The sequence below is a fragment of the Trematomus bernacchii genome, unplaced genomic scaffold (genome assembly GCF_902827165.1).
Source record: "Trematomus bernacchii unplaced genomic scaffold, fTreBer1.1, whole genome shotgun sequence".
In the NCBI taxonomy this organism is placed as follows: domain Eukaryota; kingdom Metazoa; phylum Chordata; class Actinopteri; order Perciformes; family Nototheniidae; genus Trematomus; species Trematomus bernacchii.
The window spans coordinates 5,860,322-5,878,552 of NW_022987821.1; the positions used below are offsets into that span (position 1 = coordinate 5,860,322).

Genomic DNA, 18,231 nt, shown 5'->3' on the forward strand with positions numbered 1-18,231 from the left:
ATGTCTTCCTCTCTGCAGGCGTCCAGAGATCTGGTGTGCTTCCTGCAGCTGGACCATGTGAACGTGTATTACGGCCAGGACTACCGCAGCAAATACAAAGCGCCGACTGACTACTGCCTGGCCCTGAAGGTGAGGGGGGGGGGTGTGTTGTTCTGACACCAACAGATATGTAGTATCTTAACATAGACTCTGACAGGGTGTGAATTTCTCATCCTATAAATGGACATAAAATGGAACATGTGAATTAATTTGTACAGTCTCTAGAGGCTTATTAGAGCTTCTCTCCTACACTGCCAGACTACATCCACTATGCATTAGCCTTCCATTATAAACACCTTTCTGTTACAAGCTCTTCAAAATGCTTCCAAACAAGTTAATAAGAGTATTTGCTTTTGATCACCAATAACAAGTGGGTTAGTACTCGTTGTCTTTTATGTAAAAAGATGACAGGAGATTCCTTAAATCTGTCCTTTTATATATATTTAATAGATTATCCTTTAAAATAAAGCTTTAAAGCACTTTTTCAGTGGACATTTGTGGATAGTAAAATATGTATCAACTTCTCTGTAGCATCCACAAATCCAGAAGAAGTCCCAGTACATCAAGTATCTGTGCTGCGATGACGTCAGGACCCTGCACCAGTGGGTGAATGGGATTCGCATTGCCAAGGTACGTCTACTAATCGATCGAGTCCAAACAATGTTCTCTCACACTATGTAAAGTATGTTAATTAGTTTATCTCATTTTCTGTTTGTTTGTAGTATGGCAAGCAGCTATACGTGAACTACCAGGAAGCCATGAAGAGGACAGAGGCGGCCTACGATTGGTCCTCTCTCTCGACCGCCAGCATCCGATCAGGCTCCAGCTCCGCCAGCATACCTGGTGAGTTTAACACAACAGTATAATATATATGTGTTCCTTAGATTTGGACATACACCATACCTACATTTCCCATAATGCTGCTCAGAAGCATCCTTTGTTAGACTTCCCCTGCCCTTCCTGGTAAATGCCTGTCTTTCAAACACTTTGAGAAACGTTCTTTATAATTCTTAACTTTTTGGCTAATAACGAATAACGTCGTACTGCACATCTATTATCATCTTACTCCACTAATGATATACGTTCTTTCCTGTGTACTTCCAGAGTCCCAGTCTAATCACTCAGGCCACTCGGACAGTGGCGTGGACACGGGCTCGTCTCACGGCCGCTCCCAGAGTGTGGTGAGCTCCATCTTCTCTGAAGCCTGGAAGAGAGGTACCCAGATCGAGGAAAGCTCCAGGGTAAGGCCTTCTGATAAAGAAAGCAGGAATGAATTAAAAAAAAGCCTGTTTATAGTTCGGTGTGAATGCTCAGAAACGTTCCCAACATGTGATCTTCATCTGGAGAAATCTGCATTGCAATTTAGCGGAAGGAATTGCATTCTCTAGTTGCCTATGTGTCATTTATGTCACTCAGCTAACACATAGTCTCTTCTTTTACAGGCATCCAGAGGGGCCACCCTGCCGCACGCTTCCCACGCTCACCGACACCACAGCCAGCACTCGGCTGATATCCCCGCCCTGACGCCCTCCCCCCAACCTCAGCTGCAGCAACAGCATCAGCAGCCTCCACAGCAGCAGCAGCAGCAGCAGCAGCAGCCTCCACAGCAGCAGCAGCAGCAACAGCCTCCACAGCAGCAGCAACAACAACAACCACCACAACAACAACAGTTTCCACCACAGCAACAACAACTTCCTCCCCAGCAACAACCACAGTTTCCACCACAGCAACAACCACAGTTTCAGCAACAACATCCACCACAGCCTCCACCACAGCAACAACTTCCTCCACAGCAACAGCATCAACAACATGAACAACAACAACAACCACAGTTTCAGAAACCACCACAGTTTCAACAACAACCACAGTTTCAGCAACAACAACCACAGTTTCAGCAACAACAACCACAGTTTCAGCAACAACAACCACAGTTTCAACAACAACCACAGTTTCAACAACAACCACAGTTTCAACAACAACCACAGTTTCAGCATCAGCCTCCACCACAGCAACATCAACTTCCTCCACAGCAACAGCATCATCATCAACAACCACCACAGTTTCAGCAACAACCACAGTTTCAGCCTCCTCCACAGCACCTTCCACAGTATCAGCACCCATCAATGCACCCCCACACCCCTCCCCAGCACCAGCCCCCTCCCCCCCAACAGCACCCTCCCCTCCAACAGGCCCCCCCTCCCCAGTACACTCAGCGTCCTCCGCCCTCCCCTCAGTCTCCACAGCAGCAGCCCATCAGCAGCTACAACAACCACATGCCCCCCCAGCAGGTGGCTCCTCCCCCCCAGCAGGTGGCTCCTCCCCCCCAGCAGGTGGCTCCTCCCCCCCCACCTCCGCCTCCCCCTCCTCCCCTTCCCCCAGTACACATCGTGTCGAACCACTCCCCCGCGCTCACCATGTACAAGTTTAGCACCATCACCAGGCTGCAGAACCAGAAGGGGAACCAGCCTCTCAATCAGAGGCTTCCGGGGCACCTCCATGCTATTGGTCATCAGGTTCTGCCCGTTGGCCCGATGCCGGTCAAACCAAACCCCAATCACATCGCAGCACGGACTAATGTCCCGCCCCCCCCCTCCGCCCCCCCCCCTCCCCCGCCTCCTTCCATGCCGGCCCCAGGTTCAGCCATGGCCGTGTTGAGGCTGGGCCCCCCGAGCCCTGCTGCCCACCCCTCCTTCATCCCTCCCCCCCCAGCACTTCCACCTGCTCCACAGACCAACGGCCTAGCCTTCCCTCCCCCTCCGGCTCCCATCAGCCACCCTGTCTACAGCACCGGGTTGAAGCAGGCGCTGAAGGAGAGGTTTCCCAGCCCGCCGCGGGACCTCCCCTCTCCAAATGGACTCGAGGAGTCCCCCCCGCCTGCCCCTGCTCCGACACCCCCACCTCCCCCGCCTCCCCTCCACCCCCACCTCCTCCCCCCCAGCAGTTCCCAGTGCCGGCCTACTTCCCACCTCCTCCTGCACCCAAAACCTTCACCCCAGGGTTTGTCCCTCATGCTACCCCCAAACCTGTCTCACCTGTCTTCCCTTTCCCTCCTGCCCCACCTCCTGCCAGCCTGGGTGGCCCCACCCCCCCGCCACCTCCCCCTCCTCCCCCACCTGCACCCTTCAAGAAGCAGTTCAGCCTCCAAAACTCCGGCCCTCCACCTCCGACTTTCCCCAAGCAGCACAGCCTGTCTAAACAAACAGGGGCTCCTGCTCTCTCTCTGGTGAAGCAGCTGGCCAGTCAGTTTCCGGGAGCTTCCTCCCCAGCAGCCAATCACACGGAGAGCCCCAAAGCCCCCCTCTCCCCCCCTGCAGTCAAAACCAAACCAAGATGGCAGCCAGGAGGCAGCCAGCAGCTTCAGTCTCCAGAGTTCCCTCCTCCTCCTCCGGACGGCAGCGCTGGCTTCCCTCCAGGCCCCCCTCCTGCTCCTCCTGCTCCTCCTGCTCCTCCTCCTGCTCCTCCTCCTCCTCCAGCCCCTGTCACAGGCCCCACTCCACCACCTCCTCCCCTCCCTCCTGGAAACATGGGCTCCCCGTTGAAGAGTACACCCTTTGGGTCCTCCAACTTCGGAGGAAAGAAGCCCCCTCCCGCCCCGCAGAGAAACCCCAGCGCCACCCCCTACGAGGAGTCCAGGAGGAACCTGCTCAGCAAGTTTGCTCCCCAGAACACTGGCCCTCCTTCCTCCCCCTGCCCCGCCTCCCCCTCCAAGGACCCTTCATCTGGACCACCTGCTCCGCCGAAACCAGGCAAGCTCAACATGGCCAACCTGCCCTTGGGGCTGCAGTCCAAAGTGAACCAGGTGAAGCAAACGGGCGGGGACTACCCAACCCCCCCGCCTGCCTGCGCCTACTTCCCTCCTCCTCCTCCGCCCTCTGATCTCTTCCCCCCCCCTCCTCCTCCTCCCCCTCCTCCTCCTCCTCCACCCGGTAGTGACTCCCACAGCGGAGCCCCTCCTCGAGTTGCCGTGGTGAACCCCCAGCCCCAGGCCCCGCCTCCTCCTCCGCCTGTGCCTCTTTTCAGCAACTCCACATGGGGAAAAAGCTCACTGAAAAAGACTCCTCCACCGACACTTGCCCGGCGCAGCAACACGACCCCGGAGCCCCCCAGCCTCTCCTCACCCCCACCCACCTCCCCAAAGGGCGGCTCAGGCCAGCCCAACTTCATGGACGACCTCCACCGGACGCTGAAGCGAAAGTCGGTGGGACGCCAGGGCTCTCTGAGCTCGGCCGGCCTGATGGGGAAGGCGGAGCCCGTGGGGACGATGGACGACATGGCGCTGCCCCCCCCGCCCCCCGAGCTGCTCCTAGACCAAGGCAAGCAGAGCAACGGAGGAAACGGGGGCTACATGTCCGGAAACATCTCAGGCTATGCAACGCTACGACGAGGACCCCCACCTGCGCCACCGAAACGGGGGGACATGACCAAACTTACTTGAGAGAGTTGGACTTGGAGATCAGGACAATAAAGAGATGGATGAATAGACAATGAGAGATGAATATGGAAGTGAACATTCATCAGGAGCAAGGCTCTTGGATCACGATGATAAATTGATGACTGTAAATACTGAAACCCAAACCAGACCATGGTCCATTAGTGTTTATGTTTGGCAATATGGATGGGTGGGGTTTACATGTAAAACTAGAGCAGGCAAGTTTGACATCGCTGAAAACTAACTGTTATTTTTCTGCGATTAGTCTAAACTCTCTGGAAGACATTGTTTGGGAAACCCCGCCTATCTTGTACCCCAAGCAGATTTAAACACTAATAAGAATTGTGCAAATATTACTGGAACCAGGTCTGAGCCAAACCATGTTATCCGCTTCTTTGCCATACGGTTGTGCCGCGTAAAATAAAATAAAAACCCACATCAGGATGTTTCTGCTCGGTACTGCATGGACTTCATGTGAGAACAAGCGGTAAAAAAACACGAGGCTGTTCTGGTGTGTGTGCATGAGTGAGAGCGAGAAACTGGACACGCATACATGCATCGTGTGCATGCACGGTGTACGGCGGGGAAGTAGTTAGTGGCGGCCTCGTGGAGCAGGGACGGTCTGCTTTTATATAAAATTATTTAATGATCGATAAATGGAAGGATTTTTTTTTAATATAAGTCTGTCTGGTCAGCAAAGTCTAGAGAGAAACAAAGGAATGTATATGGGAAGGTGTGTGTAAACATAAGGTCAACAAGGCAGTAATACAAATACATTTCTAGACTGTGTTCAGAAGGAGCCTTATCCCCAAAGTCTTGCACAGAGGTCAAAGCAGAAAGGAGATTTCTTCCAAAGGTTCAGCAGAGTCTGGACTGTGCAACCGGAAAGAAAAAATAAACTGCTTTTTTTTTATTTAACAAAGGAGGTGGGAGGGGGGCTGTGGTGGTGTATCTTCGTCGACCGTGTCCCGTGCGTTGGCTTGATTTCGGACGGTATCCTTCAGTTTCTGTACAGTTGCAGCTGCTACTCCGTTAGTCTCCGCCCTCTTCTACAGGCAACAGGAAGTAGAATGTACAGGTTGGATTCAGACCATTCAGACATGTGAAGTATACTCCACACACCCAGTTGAAAAAATATATATTTGTCTGGTTAATGTACAGAGCGTTAAATCATGATAACAGAAATCATCTGAGCGGCATAGCACTGAATGTCGCTCTGTGTCGTGTCTTCATGGTGCCGGTGGTGCGCGGGGACTAAAGGCCTACAGAGTGGATATTAAAGGGTTTACATTTCTTGCAACAATGCCTTTACTTTCAGGGTGCTAGTGCTGTGTTTCAAGGAACTCATCATCAACACGTCCCTGTGTGCCAGCATGACATATCATTAATATTTCAGACTGTTTAAACTGGTTTTGAATTGGCTCTAGTGTGGAAATGTGTGCTTGGAGTGATTTCCACACGAGGCCCTTTTTATCATGCTATTATTTTGTCCTGCAAATCATTTATTATAACTGCGTATCATTGTCTTTTAAGCAGGATGTGTGCTACAGTACAGTATGTAAGTTATTGATGTACTGTTGATGTGGGGCCAAGTGAAATGAAGAAAAACGGTTGCAGATGTGATCGTCTTGCATATAAACTGAAAATCACAATATAAATGTTCAAACCAGACCTCAATCTGTCTCAGAGTCCTACTTTGTTCAAATGATCCAGAAGATCTAGGTGACTTAAAAGGGTCCTATTGTGCTCATGTGGTTCATGTTTTTATTGTGTGCCTGACTGTGACATGTCTGCATGCTTTAATGTTCAAAAACTGCTTATGGAACTTTGTGAGGATTGCCTTTGCAGACCATTTACATGCACCAAAACCTATTGCACACTACAGGACAGAGAAAACCCGAAAAAGCATAACGGGGCCCCTTTAATGTAATGCATTAAAGCGCCATGATTTCAAATGGGAGTAAGAGGAGAACAGTGTTTAGGCTCCATCTAGTGGTCTTATCATGCAATACACTAAGACAAAAACTACAGAAACACATTTTAGCAGCTATGGGGATTGAACTATTACCTCCAACAGTCAGGAATCATTAAGTAGAATCCCACAATTGAATAATAATAAGGGACAAAAATCACGGTGTGCAAATTCAGTTTTTACTTCCAGTTTGTCTTCTGATCAGCACTAAGTTTCCAGAGTGAGCTGAAGTCTCACACCAGGTAGCTGGTGAACGTGTCACCTCGAGTCTGGTCGTCTTCCGTCTGTTTTTGGATGGAGCGAGCAGGCAGGACGGGTGGAGGAGTTGTGACTGTTGACAGATATAAGGTTAGTTAAACACTCTGAATACAGCCCTTGTAAATATATTTTTGGAGGGTGGAGGAGTTGTGACTGTTGACAGATATAAGGTTAGTTAAACACTCTGAATACAGCCCTTGTAAATATTTTTTTGAAACATTCAAGGCAAGCACTGTGACCATGTGAAAACCATTATGATAAATCTAATTGAAACACTATTTAAAGTTGAAACGCTCCTACCTTGATTTGCAAATGGGATGTTGAACTGGTGTCTCCCTCTTGAGAACATCTGTGAATCAACATAATATTGTTGATTATATTGATTAGAAAGCTCCACTTTCTCACCTTTTATTAAGGGTTTTGCTTCATTTATTAAAAATGCTGTTCTATTTTCATGGAAAACCTTCAAATAGACTTTCATTGTCCACTTGAATATAGGTTATATGACTTGCTATGGCTTAAAATGGATAATGAGCTTGATGAATTAGTGTCAAAGTCAGCTCTACTTTCCCCCCTTTAGTCCTCACCTCCTCACTGGACTCAGAGCTGGAGCTGGAGCTGGAGGAAGAGTCACGGCCACATTTGAGAGACACCACCTGGGTGGAGTTGGCCGACACTCGAAGCCGACTGGAGCAGGAGAAGGTCGGCTGCAGCGAAGGAGGAAAGGGTATCATTTTCACAAGGCAGAACAGATCTGATCAGCACACTCTGTCCCAGTAAATCAGTGCCAACTCAAACAGTGGGCTGCAGCAGTCTGTCAACATGTGTCCTTCCCAGAGATAAGATATGAGTATTGTACAAGTACACTTTAACATTCAACAATCGTATTCTGTGCATTGATAAGTGCAGGACACATGTTTTATTTGCTTTTTGCCGTTTGTTGCATTCTCTTTTTGTGTTACACCCATGTGGCAGCAATCTAAAACAAACCATAATAAGATCCCTGACATTGAATATCTCACCACAAAGAATCCGGGTCTGAAGGCACATGTCTGGGGGTCGTGTCTTGAAGCCTTCACACACTGCGTCTCTTTAATGCCAAACACCATCTGCAGGTCTATGGTGTTCAGGCGCATGGGAATCACCTGGCATGTGATATTTGTTATATTGAAGATAAAACAAAGACGGCATGACTAGTACTACCTCTATTCTGTAAATAGCCACTGCAATTATTTCCTGCAACAACAATTCAAAAATGACCACAGAAACTGCAGTTTAACGTCCTTTAAGGTTGAATGTGCTGACCTTTGTGACGGAGCCTCGAGTCGCCCGGTAAAGATGGCTGACAGCGTACACAGAGTTGACCCTGGCTAGAGCTGCTGTGAGCCCCCTGTCTGCCATGGCCCCCAGCTCAGAGTTATACAGAGGGACTCCTGCATAGATGTGGAGAAAGTCTGTCACTGAGTCTCCTCATGAAGTGCTGCAGACGGAGATCCACTCACCTGAGCATCGCACAGCCTGCAGCAGCGCCAACAGAAGCACGTAGGACTTCATCTCCAAAACTTAAAACCTGTCTTTCATTTTCTGACTTCTAAATATATCCAGATTTTTTTCTAGCAGCCCTATGCGCCTCCTTTTACCCTCAATAACCTTTAAAATGAACTCCCTCCCCTTCTCTGTCACGCTTCTTTCACTCGATACCTGCTAACCTTTGTTTAGCAGTATTGATCCCAGGGTGATGTCCTGAATTAACACTGCACTGTGATTCAAAAACTTGTATTGTTTACATAAGGGTCCCCCCTTTATATGAAAAGAGGATTTTACTAACTAGGACTATTTCAGGCCCGCAGTGTGAATGTAAAGAGCCAGATTGGGGGTTCCTACCAGGACATCAGCAGTCTGGAGATCTTTGTCCTATTTCCTATCTTCGGTTCGATCCTTCTGAGGCGCAGGAGTTTGCCAAATGAAAGGTTTACCTCTCAGGTCAGATGGCTCAGAAGGATAGAAGACTGACTGTGAGACTGCAGGTTGTGGGTTCAAGGCTTTTCAGGTGCAGTCATCTTTAAGGTCCAAAAAGCCAAATGAGCAGGTCATAAGCTCTACGAAACAATGATGACTCAGGACAGATGGCGCAGAGGGATATGTAACAAGTCAGAAGACCTGAGGTTGTGTGTTCGAATCCTCGTGATGCTCAGTGATTTTTAAAGAGCTTTACTCAAAATGAAGAGGATAAATGCGCCCAGAGAACAGGTCTTCATGTACATGAGTTGGTGGCTATTTGGGTTTGTTCTCGGCACTTAGGTGACTTAGTGCGCAATGAGGCGCCTAAGTGCTGGGAACAGATCCGCTGCTTAGCATGTGCGGGGTTCGAGTCTACTAGAGGCAAGGTAGCTAATAAAATAGGTCCAAAATAGAGAAATAAAATAGGCCAACAAATTAGGTGAAAAGTAGAATAAATAGAGTTCCAAGACAGGATAGGTGACCAACTAGAAAAGCATAGAGGAATATGGGTAATGTAAACATTGAGCTCAATTAGGGGATAGATTAGTCCTTTCTTTTCTAGATACTTAACTCTGACTGTTTGCACTAGGACTTGTTTTATTTCCTTTTTTCACATTTTCTTTGTTTGACAAAATCTAGCAAACACCAACAATAGCTCAGAGTGATACAACACTGCTCGGGTAAGCTGAAGTCTTGGGTTCGATCCTCATGAGGCGCAGGAGTTTTCAAAATCTCAAACCCAAAGTTGAGAATGAATTTACCAAATGAAAGGTTTATCTCTCAGGTCAGATGGCTCAGAGGGATAGTAGACTGACTGTGAGACTGCAGGTTGTGGGTTGAAGGCTTTTCAGGTGCAGTCATCTTTAAGGTCCAAAAACAAATGGCTCAGAGGGATATGTGACAGGTCAGAAGACCTGAGGTTGTGTGTTTGAATCCTCGTGATGCACAGTGGTTTTTAAAGTGCTTTACTCAAAGTGAAGAAGCCCAGAGAAGTACCACATGTTAGCATAAGTTAGCTGCAAGCTAGCAACATGCTTCTAAAATGTAGTGGAGTATATGTATTAAGTAGTGTAACTGTACAGGTAAAGTACATGCACCTCAATTGTAAAAGTACAGTACTTGAGTAAATGCACTTTGTTAAAATACACCACTGCTTTTGTTGCAGTTGTCTTGGATGAGACTACGACTCATGATATCTGCCCATTATTTGTATCTGTCTACGAAAATACTCGCATCTCATACTTAAAGGTAGGGTAGGTAATTTTGGAGAAACCAGCTCGAGTGTGCTAGAATTTGAAAATACACAGCCGGAAAAAATCTCCCACTTCCTTACAGAGCCCCTCCTCCAACACACACGAACGCGCACATGACCAATGAGGGCACGAGATAAGTTTGTGCACAGATGGAAGGCTGACAGGCAGGTAGGCCATCCAGTTATTTTAGCCGGGCCGGCTAAAATGATTGGTCGTGCTTTTTACAGCACCACGGCTTCCACAGATGACATTTTTTATGGATTTTTTGTCAAAGCACTTCAGATATTCATTGCTATCGGGATGTTAAGAGCATTCCATGGAATATAACAAAAAGTGTATCTCGAGCCGGTTTCTCAAACTTACCTACCCCACCTTTAAGTAAAAGTAATAATAGAGCAGCGTATGGGAATAAGTCAGTTTAGTAAGGCACAAAATGTTTATTTAAAAAAGTCACACTTAACTATGTAATTATTAAAAAGTAATTAAATAGTAGTCACACATTTTTTTTAAAGTTACAGTTGAAAAAAGTCAGTATAGTTTGTCTTGAAAATAAGTAAAGTATATAAAACACATTTCATAAAGTACGTCAGATCAAATGTAATAAAGGTTGTATGTCATCTTTTTGAAATGTTATACTATGACTTTTTTATATTGCTCTACATGCTGTACTATGACTATTTACATCATATTTTAAACAAACTATACTACAGCTTTATTTCTAACAACTATACCATTACTTTTTATTCCAGAAATTCCATACTATGACTTTTAAAAGTTTTTCACAACATATTAGATAGTGTTTATTTATAATTTAATAATAAATAAACACAGGAATAAATAATGATATATATATATATATAATAATAATAAATGTAATAATTATAATAAAATGTATTTATTACAGTGTTTATTTATTATTTGTATATATTCCTGCATTTATTTATTCCTATATTATTTTGTTAATTTATTCCTGTATTATTTTGTTAATTTATTCCTGTATTATTTTGTTAATTTATTCCTGTATTATTTTGTTAATTTATTCCTGCATCTATTTGATCATGCCTATGTGAGATTTGAACCCTATTTTGTTTGTTTAGTGGACCTACAGTCCTTGACTCTAACCTCTAAGCTATTTTGTCTCACAAACTTTCTCTGTGAATCCCAGACTGAAGTATGTATCATTCACTAGAAAGTGCTAGGGCTGTGTTTTGAGGCTCAAACATGAGATGGAGATGTCAAATATGCAAAGGAACACCCAACTCTCTCAGGTCAAATGGCTCAGGGTGATAAGAATGACGGTTGGTAGACCAGAGGTTGTTGGTTCCAGTCTCGTGCGTTCCAGATAGATTTTGAGGTGTCTTCACCTTAAGGAAGAAGTCAAATACAAGTAAAAGCCGGGACTTCTGATCTGCTCCAATGGCTCACAGAGATAGAACAATGGTTGGTAGACCAGAGGTTGTTGGTTCCAGTCTTGTGCGTACCAATAGTATACTAACTATTGGACAGTATCCAATAGGATACCAATAGGAAACTTCCTTAATTTCCAGATAGATTTTGGAAAAAGACAGTTAGTATCCAATAGGAAACTTCCTTAATTAAGGAAGTTAGTATCCTATTCACTCCCCCCCGAAGGGGGGGAGTGAATAGGATACTAGCTTTTGGACAGTATCCTATTCACTCCCCCCCGAAGGGGGGGAGTGAATAGGATACTAACTTTCTTAATTACTAACTTTCTTAATTACTAACTTTCTTAATTAAGGAAGTTAAGGAAGTTAGTATCCTATTGGTATCCTATTCACTCCCCCCCTTCGGGGGGGAGTGAATAGGATACTAACTGTCTTAAACACGCACACGCACAAAATCTATCTGGAAATTAAAGAAGTTTCCTATTGGATACTGTCCAATAGTTAGTATCCTATTGGTACGCACAAGACTGGAACCAACAACCTCTGGTCTACCAACCATTGTTCTATCTCTGTCAACCATTGGAGCAGATGAGAAGTCCTGGCTTTTACTTGTATTTGACTTCTTCCTTAAGGTGAAGACACCTTAAAATCTATCTGGAACGCACGAGACTGGAACCAACAACCTCTGGTCTACCAACCGTCATTCTTATCACCCTGAGCCATTTGACCTGAGAGAGTTGTATGTTCCTTTGCATATTTGACATCTCCATCTCATGTTTGAGCCTCAAAACACACAGCCCTAGCACTTTCTAGTGAATGATACATACTTCAGTCTGGGATTCACCGAGAAAGTTTGTGAGACAAAATAGCTTAGAGGTTAGAGTCAAGGACTGTAGGTCCACTAAACAAACAAAATAGGGTTCAAATCTCACATAGGCATGATCAAATAGATGCAGGAATAAATTAACAAAAATAATACAGGAATAAATTAACAAAATAATACAGGAATAATTTAACTAAATAATACAGGAATAAAATAATATAGGAATAAATTATCTCTATCTCTGAGCCATCTGACCTGAGAGGTAAACCTTTCATTTGGTAAACTCATTACATAGTCATAGTGCAAACGGTCAGAGTTAAGTATCTAGAAAAGAAAGGACTAATTTATTTTATCCCCTAATTGAGCTCAATGTTTACATTACCCGTATTCCTCTATGCTTTTCTAGTTGGTCACCTATCCTATCTTGGAACTCTATTTATTCTACTTTTCACCTATTTTGTTGGCCTATTTTATTTCTCTATTTTGGACCTATTGTATTAGCTACCTTGCCTCTAGTAGACTCGAAACCCGCACATGCTGCAGCGGATCTGTTCCCAGCACTTAGGCGCCTCATTGCGCACTAAGTCACCTAAGTGCCGAGAACAAACCCAAATAGCCACCAACTCATGTACATGAAGACCTGTTCTCTGGGCGCATTTATCCTCTTCATTTTGAGTAAAGCTCTTTAAAAATCACTGAGCATCGCTAGGATTCGAACACACAACCTCAGGTCTTCTGACCCGTCACATATCCCTCTGCGCCATCTGTCCTGAGTCATCATTGTTTCGTAGAGCTTATGACCTGCTCATTTGGCTTTTTGGACCTTAAAGATGACTGCACCTGAAAAGCCTTGAACCCACAACCTGCAGTCTCACTTTACTTTTCAGACATTTATTTTACATTTTTTAAATATTCTTCACCTCGGGAAACAAATATTTTGTCAAAAACAATCAAGGCGTACAGAAGGGTTGATGTTATCTCAGGGACTGATGGCTGTTGTACTTCTGCATGTGGTTATTATTCCCCTTTTCATTATTTATAGAATACTTTAAATGTATTTTTTCTGCATCAATTTTCTGAATAAACATATTTTCTCAGTTTGGTATCTTTTGGACTCTTTCTCCAGTGGCGACTGGTCATTAGGGGCAGGTGGGGCGCAGCCCCACCTAGTGTCAGCAGAAAGTATTACAAATAATGATTACAAAAAATGCAAAACATTTAAAAAAAAAAAAAATTAAATATATTTTAAGATCATGTTTAATCATCTGATTCGTCTGTACATTGCTGTTTTAGTCTGTGTTCTTCTAATTAGTGTCTACAGTGTGTGCCTATTGAGCCGTTTTGAGCCATGTGGGACAAAACCTGATCATGCCCCTCCCTCTCACTGTCTAAGTGAACGGTGACTGTAAAAACTACACTGCGCATGCTCAGAGTATTTTCCTATTTAATGTGTGTGGCAAAAAAATAATGACCATAGGGGCACTGAGCTGCCATCCCCACCATACGCCATCTCACATAATTCAGAGCTGATTGGCTGTAAGTACGTGTGCCGCGAAGTGTGGTGTGTGAAGAGGAGACGAGAGAGCTGCAGTGACGCGTCCTAAAACCAGGAAGTAAGCTGCGCATGGCTTCCCTCGACAAAAAAGCAATGAGATTTCTCCATAGGATTTTAGAAAATAGCTCGAAATAAGATCTGTGGGAAACGTACCTGTTAGATAAATGCACGTTTTGTTCAGCCGGATAATATCCACATGTCTACCCTACTTTTATAATTTTTGAATCATAAATCTATCGATTAGATTTATGATAGACTTTTGAAACTACAAGAAGATAAGGAGGACTTTTACAAAAAAGTAATAGAAATTTTTGTCCAGGAGGATAGGCAAATGGACTTCATCTTCAAGTCAAGGTAAGACCGCAATTTTATTGAAAATGGGATCTTACTAAGAGAGAACAATTCAATATTTAAATGATAAAATTACATTTTTTGGGTATCCTTTTGTTGAACTGTCTGTTTAAAATTAATCGAAGCATCAGACAAAAAAAGCTTTTGAAAATAATATTATATTTTGGTTTAGGTCAAAATATAATATTTGTAAACCTGAAGAGTCAGTGCCAGTGCCTCACCAGCCATGAACCTCACTGCACGTCACTGCAGAAGCTTATATATAGACATCTAAGTTTTTTGTGCCCCACCACTTTTGTACATATAAAAACGCCACTGTCTTTCTCAGACAAGACTGAAACAATTATTCAATCAGTCGAAAATCATTCCCCTAATATCTTTATTACATTCATGGTCAATATCAAAAATAATCACATTTAGAGCATGAAGAGAATTCTAGTTCTTGTAAACAATAAATATGTTTATATTTAGTCCAGTAACATTTTTCAGCCGTCAATACACTCATTTGTTCCCATTTACCCATCTTCTTTTAATTAAACTGAAACTACTAACAAAAGGAATGCGTTCTATAAAATGCAACGAGGGATTTTGTCATTTAACAGGGTCAATTATTTACAAAAACAACTCGCTACAAGAGAACACCACATGTTTCTATATCTGGATTCTGCCTGACGACGGGTTTTATTTGACTGGTATAGGGCTGGCCTCTGAACTGCATTTAGACATTTCAAAAAGGAATGATATAATCCGTCTTTATTCATTTGAGTCAAAAGAAGATAACTTCAGCAGCCCTCTGTGTGAGAGATCAGTCCAACAGTGTGAATGCGGCCGTAAGTGCATCAAAGTAAAGGTGCTCAAAGTGTCAGTATGACATCAACTGTACATGCACACATGTCCCTCATCGTTCAAGCGTTCCCATCAGAGGCTCCATGGCAGCGAGGAAGCAGGCTTCGAACTCCTGATCTGAGAAGCGAGCCACGGACTGCCGAGCGTTGCTTCTGATGAGCAGCCGAGCGGCAGGGGGCAGAGCCAGGATCCTCTCCACGGCCTCCGCGTAACTGTCCTCGTCGTCCGCCAGGAAGCCCGTCTGGCCCCCCTCGAAAGGAACCACAATGTCCATCTTGGGACCACCGGACTTGTGCGCCAGAATGATCTTCCCTGCTGCCATACACTCCACAATGCCTGGGGGGGGGAAAGGAAGAGCAGAGATTATGAATTGCACAAGTGCATATTGCATTTAGGGTTATTGCAATTAACACAGATTAATTACCTATTCCAAAGTGTTCGTTCCACATGGTGTGCAGTCCGATGGTGGCGTCTCCCAGCTCTCTCTTCAGCTCCTCGAAGGGGACGTTCAGTTTAAACTCCACCCGGTCGGCCACACCCAGCTCCTGGCAGAGGCCCCTCAACATGAGCACCCGGTCCTCGTCCTCCTGGTTCCTGCACCCACCGATCAGCACCAGCTTCAGCGGCCCCGCCCTCCCCCGGTCCAGCACCTTCTTGAAGGCTCTGATCTGCAGCCGGTGGTCCTTCTCCGGCCTGAACTGCCCGATGGAGACGATGGAGTGGCACTTCCTGTCCCCGTCCTCCTCCAGCGGGACGTCCAGGAAGGCGCTGACGTCGCAGGGCGGGTAAACCACGCTTGTGCGGTTGGGGGCGCGCCACAGGGACAGGATGTGGTCCAAGGTCCAGGAGGAGTTGACCATCACCAGGTCGCTGCAGGAGCCCGCCATGCCGTAGAGCAGGGCCAGCAGGCAGTAGTACACCACCTTGAAGGCACTCAGGAACAGGCTGTTTGAGACGTAGTCAGCGTTGTTGAACCTGGGGTAATATTACAAGAGGGGTTAGCAAGCAGGTTCCGCATGTCTCTTAACTAAATGCCTCAAGCTAATGAATTGGAAAGTGAGAAAGCCCCTTAAATGAATGGCTTTCTTACTCTGTTAAGTATGGAAGAAGCTGCCTACTCCCTCTCATATTTTGCAGAATATTTAACTTCTTCATCTAGAGTTCAAAACACACAGAGAGAAACGTGAAGTGATCACCTGGGGTTCCTCTCTCTCACTACAGACAGCATGTCAGTGCTGATGGTGGGGTAGTGGACGTAGCTCCCCACGCTGCAGCCCCCCAGGTAGCGGAACAGAGGCAGAGTGAAGGCGAAGCCCATGGAGTCGATGTAAAGGTCCGGGACGAACTCCATCAGCGCCTCCCATCCCAGGAAGATGGAGCCCACGCTCTGCCCCAGCAGCGTGAAGTGAGGGAACAGGCTGGGCTCCACCAGCAGCCGGTGCCTCAGGAACACAAACTGCACCGGGCGGGGGAGCACGATGTTGAATCTCCGCCTCGCCCCGTCCAGGATCTGCTGACCCGTGACACCCAGGTCCCCCGTGTACACCACGAAGTTGATGTCCACATACCTGTGATTCAAAGTCTTTATTGTCATATGCACAGTAGCTACAGTGAAATATGTATATATATATATATATATATATATATATATATATATATATATATATATATATATATATATATATATATATATATATATATATACACACAATCAAAACACACATTTATACATATGCACACATTAAGACCTAAATAAAAACAACAATCAATATATACAAAAATGACATGGCAATGACAATGCAACAATGAAACATAATATTTATAAGACATAAAACAATAAGCAAAAAGAAACAGAGATACACTAAAAACTAAAACTAGAAATGATGTATCAGCTTCACCTGCTCTGCAGAGCCCGGATGGCACACCAGAGCACCCTCTCTCCCCCACCACCAGCGTTGCAGTATGGGTGGAAGAAGGCCACGGTGGGACGTCCATCCCTCGCCCGCCGAGCGCTCCTGCTGCTCTGGAGCCAGAAGCGCACGGCCAGCACCAGCAGGACCGCGACCGCGACCAGCAGCAGCACCAGAACCACCAGCGGCAGCAGCAGCTTCCACAGCAGCCTGACACACACACACAGGGACAATACACCTTATTTATATGGAACTTTTCAAAGTGAAAGTTTCAATGGGATTCTAGGAGAAGGGTGGCGTGTAAAGCTAGTTAATTAAAACAGCTCATAAAATAAAAGCAATCACATTGAGGCTTTTTAAAGATGTGACTTCTCAATCACAATTGAAGACCTGATTAGTAAATACCCTTGTCTTTAAAGGCTGTGAAGATTAAAAGGCCAACATTACAGGCACAATCTGAACTGTTACCAAACTGTGGGAGAATATAAAATAACTATTATTGTGACTTGTGCATTTTTTTTTCAAGAAAGTACTACTTCATTCACGTTATTAGTGAATAAATAGTTAGTGTTCATAGCGCAACAAATGAAGTCATAATAAGTTCAAATGTAAAGGGATATTACCTTCTGCAACATATAACATTAGTTTACTACTATATAAACACCGTTAGACTACTGTACAACAAGAACAACATTAGTCGTAGAAACAGGACAAAACTATAGCATGTAATGTATTTATCTGAAGACTACAAACCAAATAATAAGCCTAATGTCGTCAACATTGTAGCAGTAGCATGGATTGTATTAAAAGCTACCACAACAGCTCTTAACTACACTTTCGAAATTGACAATGAACATCTTATATATACACATTTGAATTGTTAATTTGAATCCTGATGTGTCTTACCTAGTTAATTCGCACAGACAGAGGACCAGCTGATCGTGGCCCGACATCTTGCCAAATGAACAACACATCACCTTCCTGTTCTGAATCCATTCTACTGTCACTGATATCTGTGTGGCGCCCCCTTGTGGCGGGGAAGAGGTACTGCACTGCGTTGATGCAGAGTCATTATTTGGAAGTATTTTCAGTATTTGCCTCTGAAATGCAGTGAAGTAAAACTGCTCTTAATGTCTTTCATTTTTGTAAAGCACTTTGAATTGCCTTGCTTTCACAGGTGCTATATAAATAAACTTGCCTTGCCTTAAATGTACTTTGTTAATTTCCATCACTGGGATTCTGGTTGAGGTGGGAAGATACAGTGTCATCACTTAAATTATTTTAGTAAAGCTTACTTTGATTTAGGCATCTGTATATCATAGAACAACAACACTTACATATTCCCTCTTTAGGCCATGGTGGCTGATCTATGCCCTCGTTTTTTAAAA

General features: G+C 44.9%; 3 protein-coding genes across 3 annotated transcripts in view; 1 reads left to right on the forward strand and 2 right to left on the reverse strand.

The window, feature by feature from the left end:
- The window catches only part of raph1b (Ras association (RalGDS/AF-6) and pleckstrin homology domains 1b), a 36,595-nt gene extending 30,450 nt beyond the window's left edge, over nucleotides 1–6,145 (forward strand). The window contains exons 13-18 of the mRNA XM_034151609.1: nucleotides 19–129; nucleotides 571–669; nucleotides 762–882; nucleotides 1,144–1,280; nucleotides 1,482–2,930; nucleotides 2,972–6,145. Of these exons, the coding sequence (XP_034007500.1) occupies nucleotides 19–129; nucleotides 571–669; nucleotides 762–882; nucleotides 1,144–1,280; nucleotides 1,482–2,930; nucleotides 2,972–4,474 (3,420 nt within the window). The 3' untranslated portion in view covers nucleotides 4,475–6,145. The remainder of the gene's footprint in view (nucleotides 1–18; nucleotides 130–570; nucleotides 670–761; nucleotides 883–1,143; nucleotides 1,281–1,481; nucleotides 2,931–2,971) is intronic.
- A 452-nt stretch (nucleotides 6,146–6,597) lies between these two features.
- On the reverse strand, nucleotides 6,598–8,320 carry spp2 (secreted phosphoprotein 2). Its single transcript, XM_034151409.1, has 6 exons — nucleotides 8,201–8,320; nucleotides 8,004–8,131; nucleotides 7,721–7,843; nucleotides 7,286–7,405; nucleotides 6,999–7,047; nucleotides 6,598–6,771 (listed from the first exon to the last, which is right to left on the reverse strand). Exons 1-6 carry the CDS (start codon nucleotides 8,250–8,252, stop codon nucleotides 6,674–6,676), a joined length of 570 nt encoding a protein of 189 aa, XP_034007300.1. The 5' UTR covers nucleotides 8,253–8,320; the 3' UTR covers nucleotides 6,598–6,673.
- Nucleotides 8,321–14,448: 6,128 nt separating this feature from the next.
- alg11 (ALG11 alpha-1,2-mannosyltransferase) lies at nucleotides 14,449–17,852 on the reverse strand. The gene is made up of 5 exons (XM_034151242.1): nucleotides 17,750–17,852; nucleotides 16,832–17,053; nucleotides 16,130–16,501; nucleotides 15,358–15,908; nucleotides 14,449–15,269 (listed from the first exon to the last, which is right to left on the reverse strand). The coding sequence occupies exons 1-5, from the start codon at nucleotides 17,815–17,817 to the stop codon at nucleotides 14,986–14,988; spliced, it is 1,497 nt and encodes a 498-aa protein (XP_034007133.1). The 5' UTR covers nucleotides 17,818–17,852; the 3' UTR covers nucleotides 14,449–14,985.
- Between the last annotated feature and the right edge of the window lie 379 nt (nucleotides 17,853–18,231).

What these genes read in the sequence shown, in the direction of transcription:
- alg11 (XM_034151242.1), bottom strand. Translation starts at nt 17,817, where the DNA reads ATGTGTTGTTCATTTGGCAAGATGTCGGGCCACGATCAGCTGGTCCTC. An exon ending in GTGAGAGAGAGGAACCCCAG is followed by an intron (nt 15,909 to 16,129) that starts GTGATCACTTCA and finishes ATATTACCCCAG; the next exon opens with GTTCAACAACGCTGACTACG. An exon ending in GAACGAACACTTTGGAATAG is followed by an intron (nt 15,270 to 15,357) that starts GTAATTAATCTG and finishes TCCCCCCCCCAG; the next exon opens with GCATTGTGGAGTGTATGGCA.
- spp2 (XM_034151409.1), bottom strand. Translation starts at nt 8,252, where the DNA reads ATGAAGTCCTACGTGCTTCTGTTGGCGCTGCTGCAGGCTGTGCGATGC. An exon ending in TCAGACCCGGATTCTTTGTG is followed by an intron (nt 7,406 to 7,720) that starts GTGAGATATTCA and finishes CCTTCGCTGCAG; the next exon opens with CCGACCTTCTCCTGCTCCAG. An exon ending in GCTCTGAGTCCAGTGAGGAG is followed by an intron (nt 7,048 to 7,285) that starts GTGAGGACTAAA and finishes GTTGATTCACAG; the next exon opens with ATGTTCTCAAGAGGGAGACA.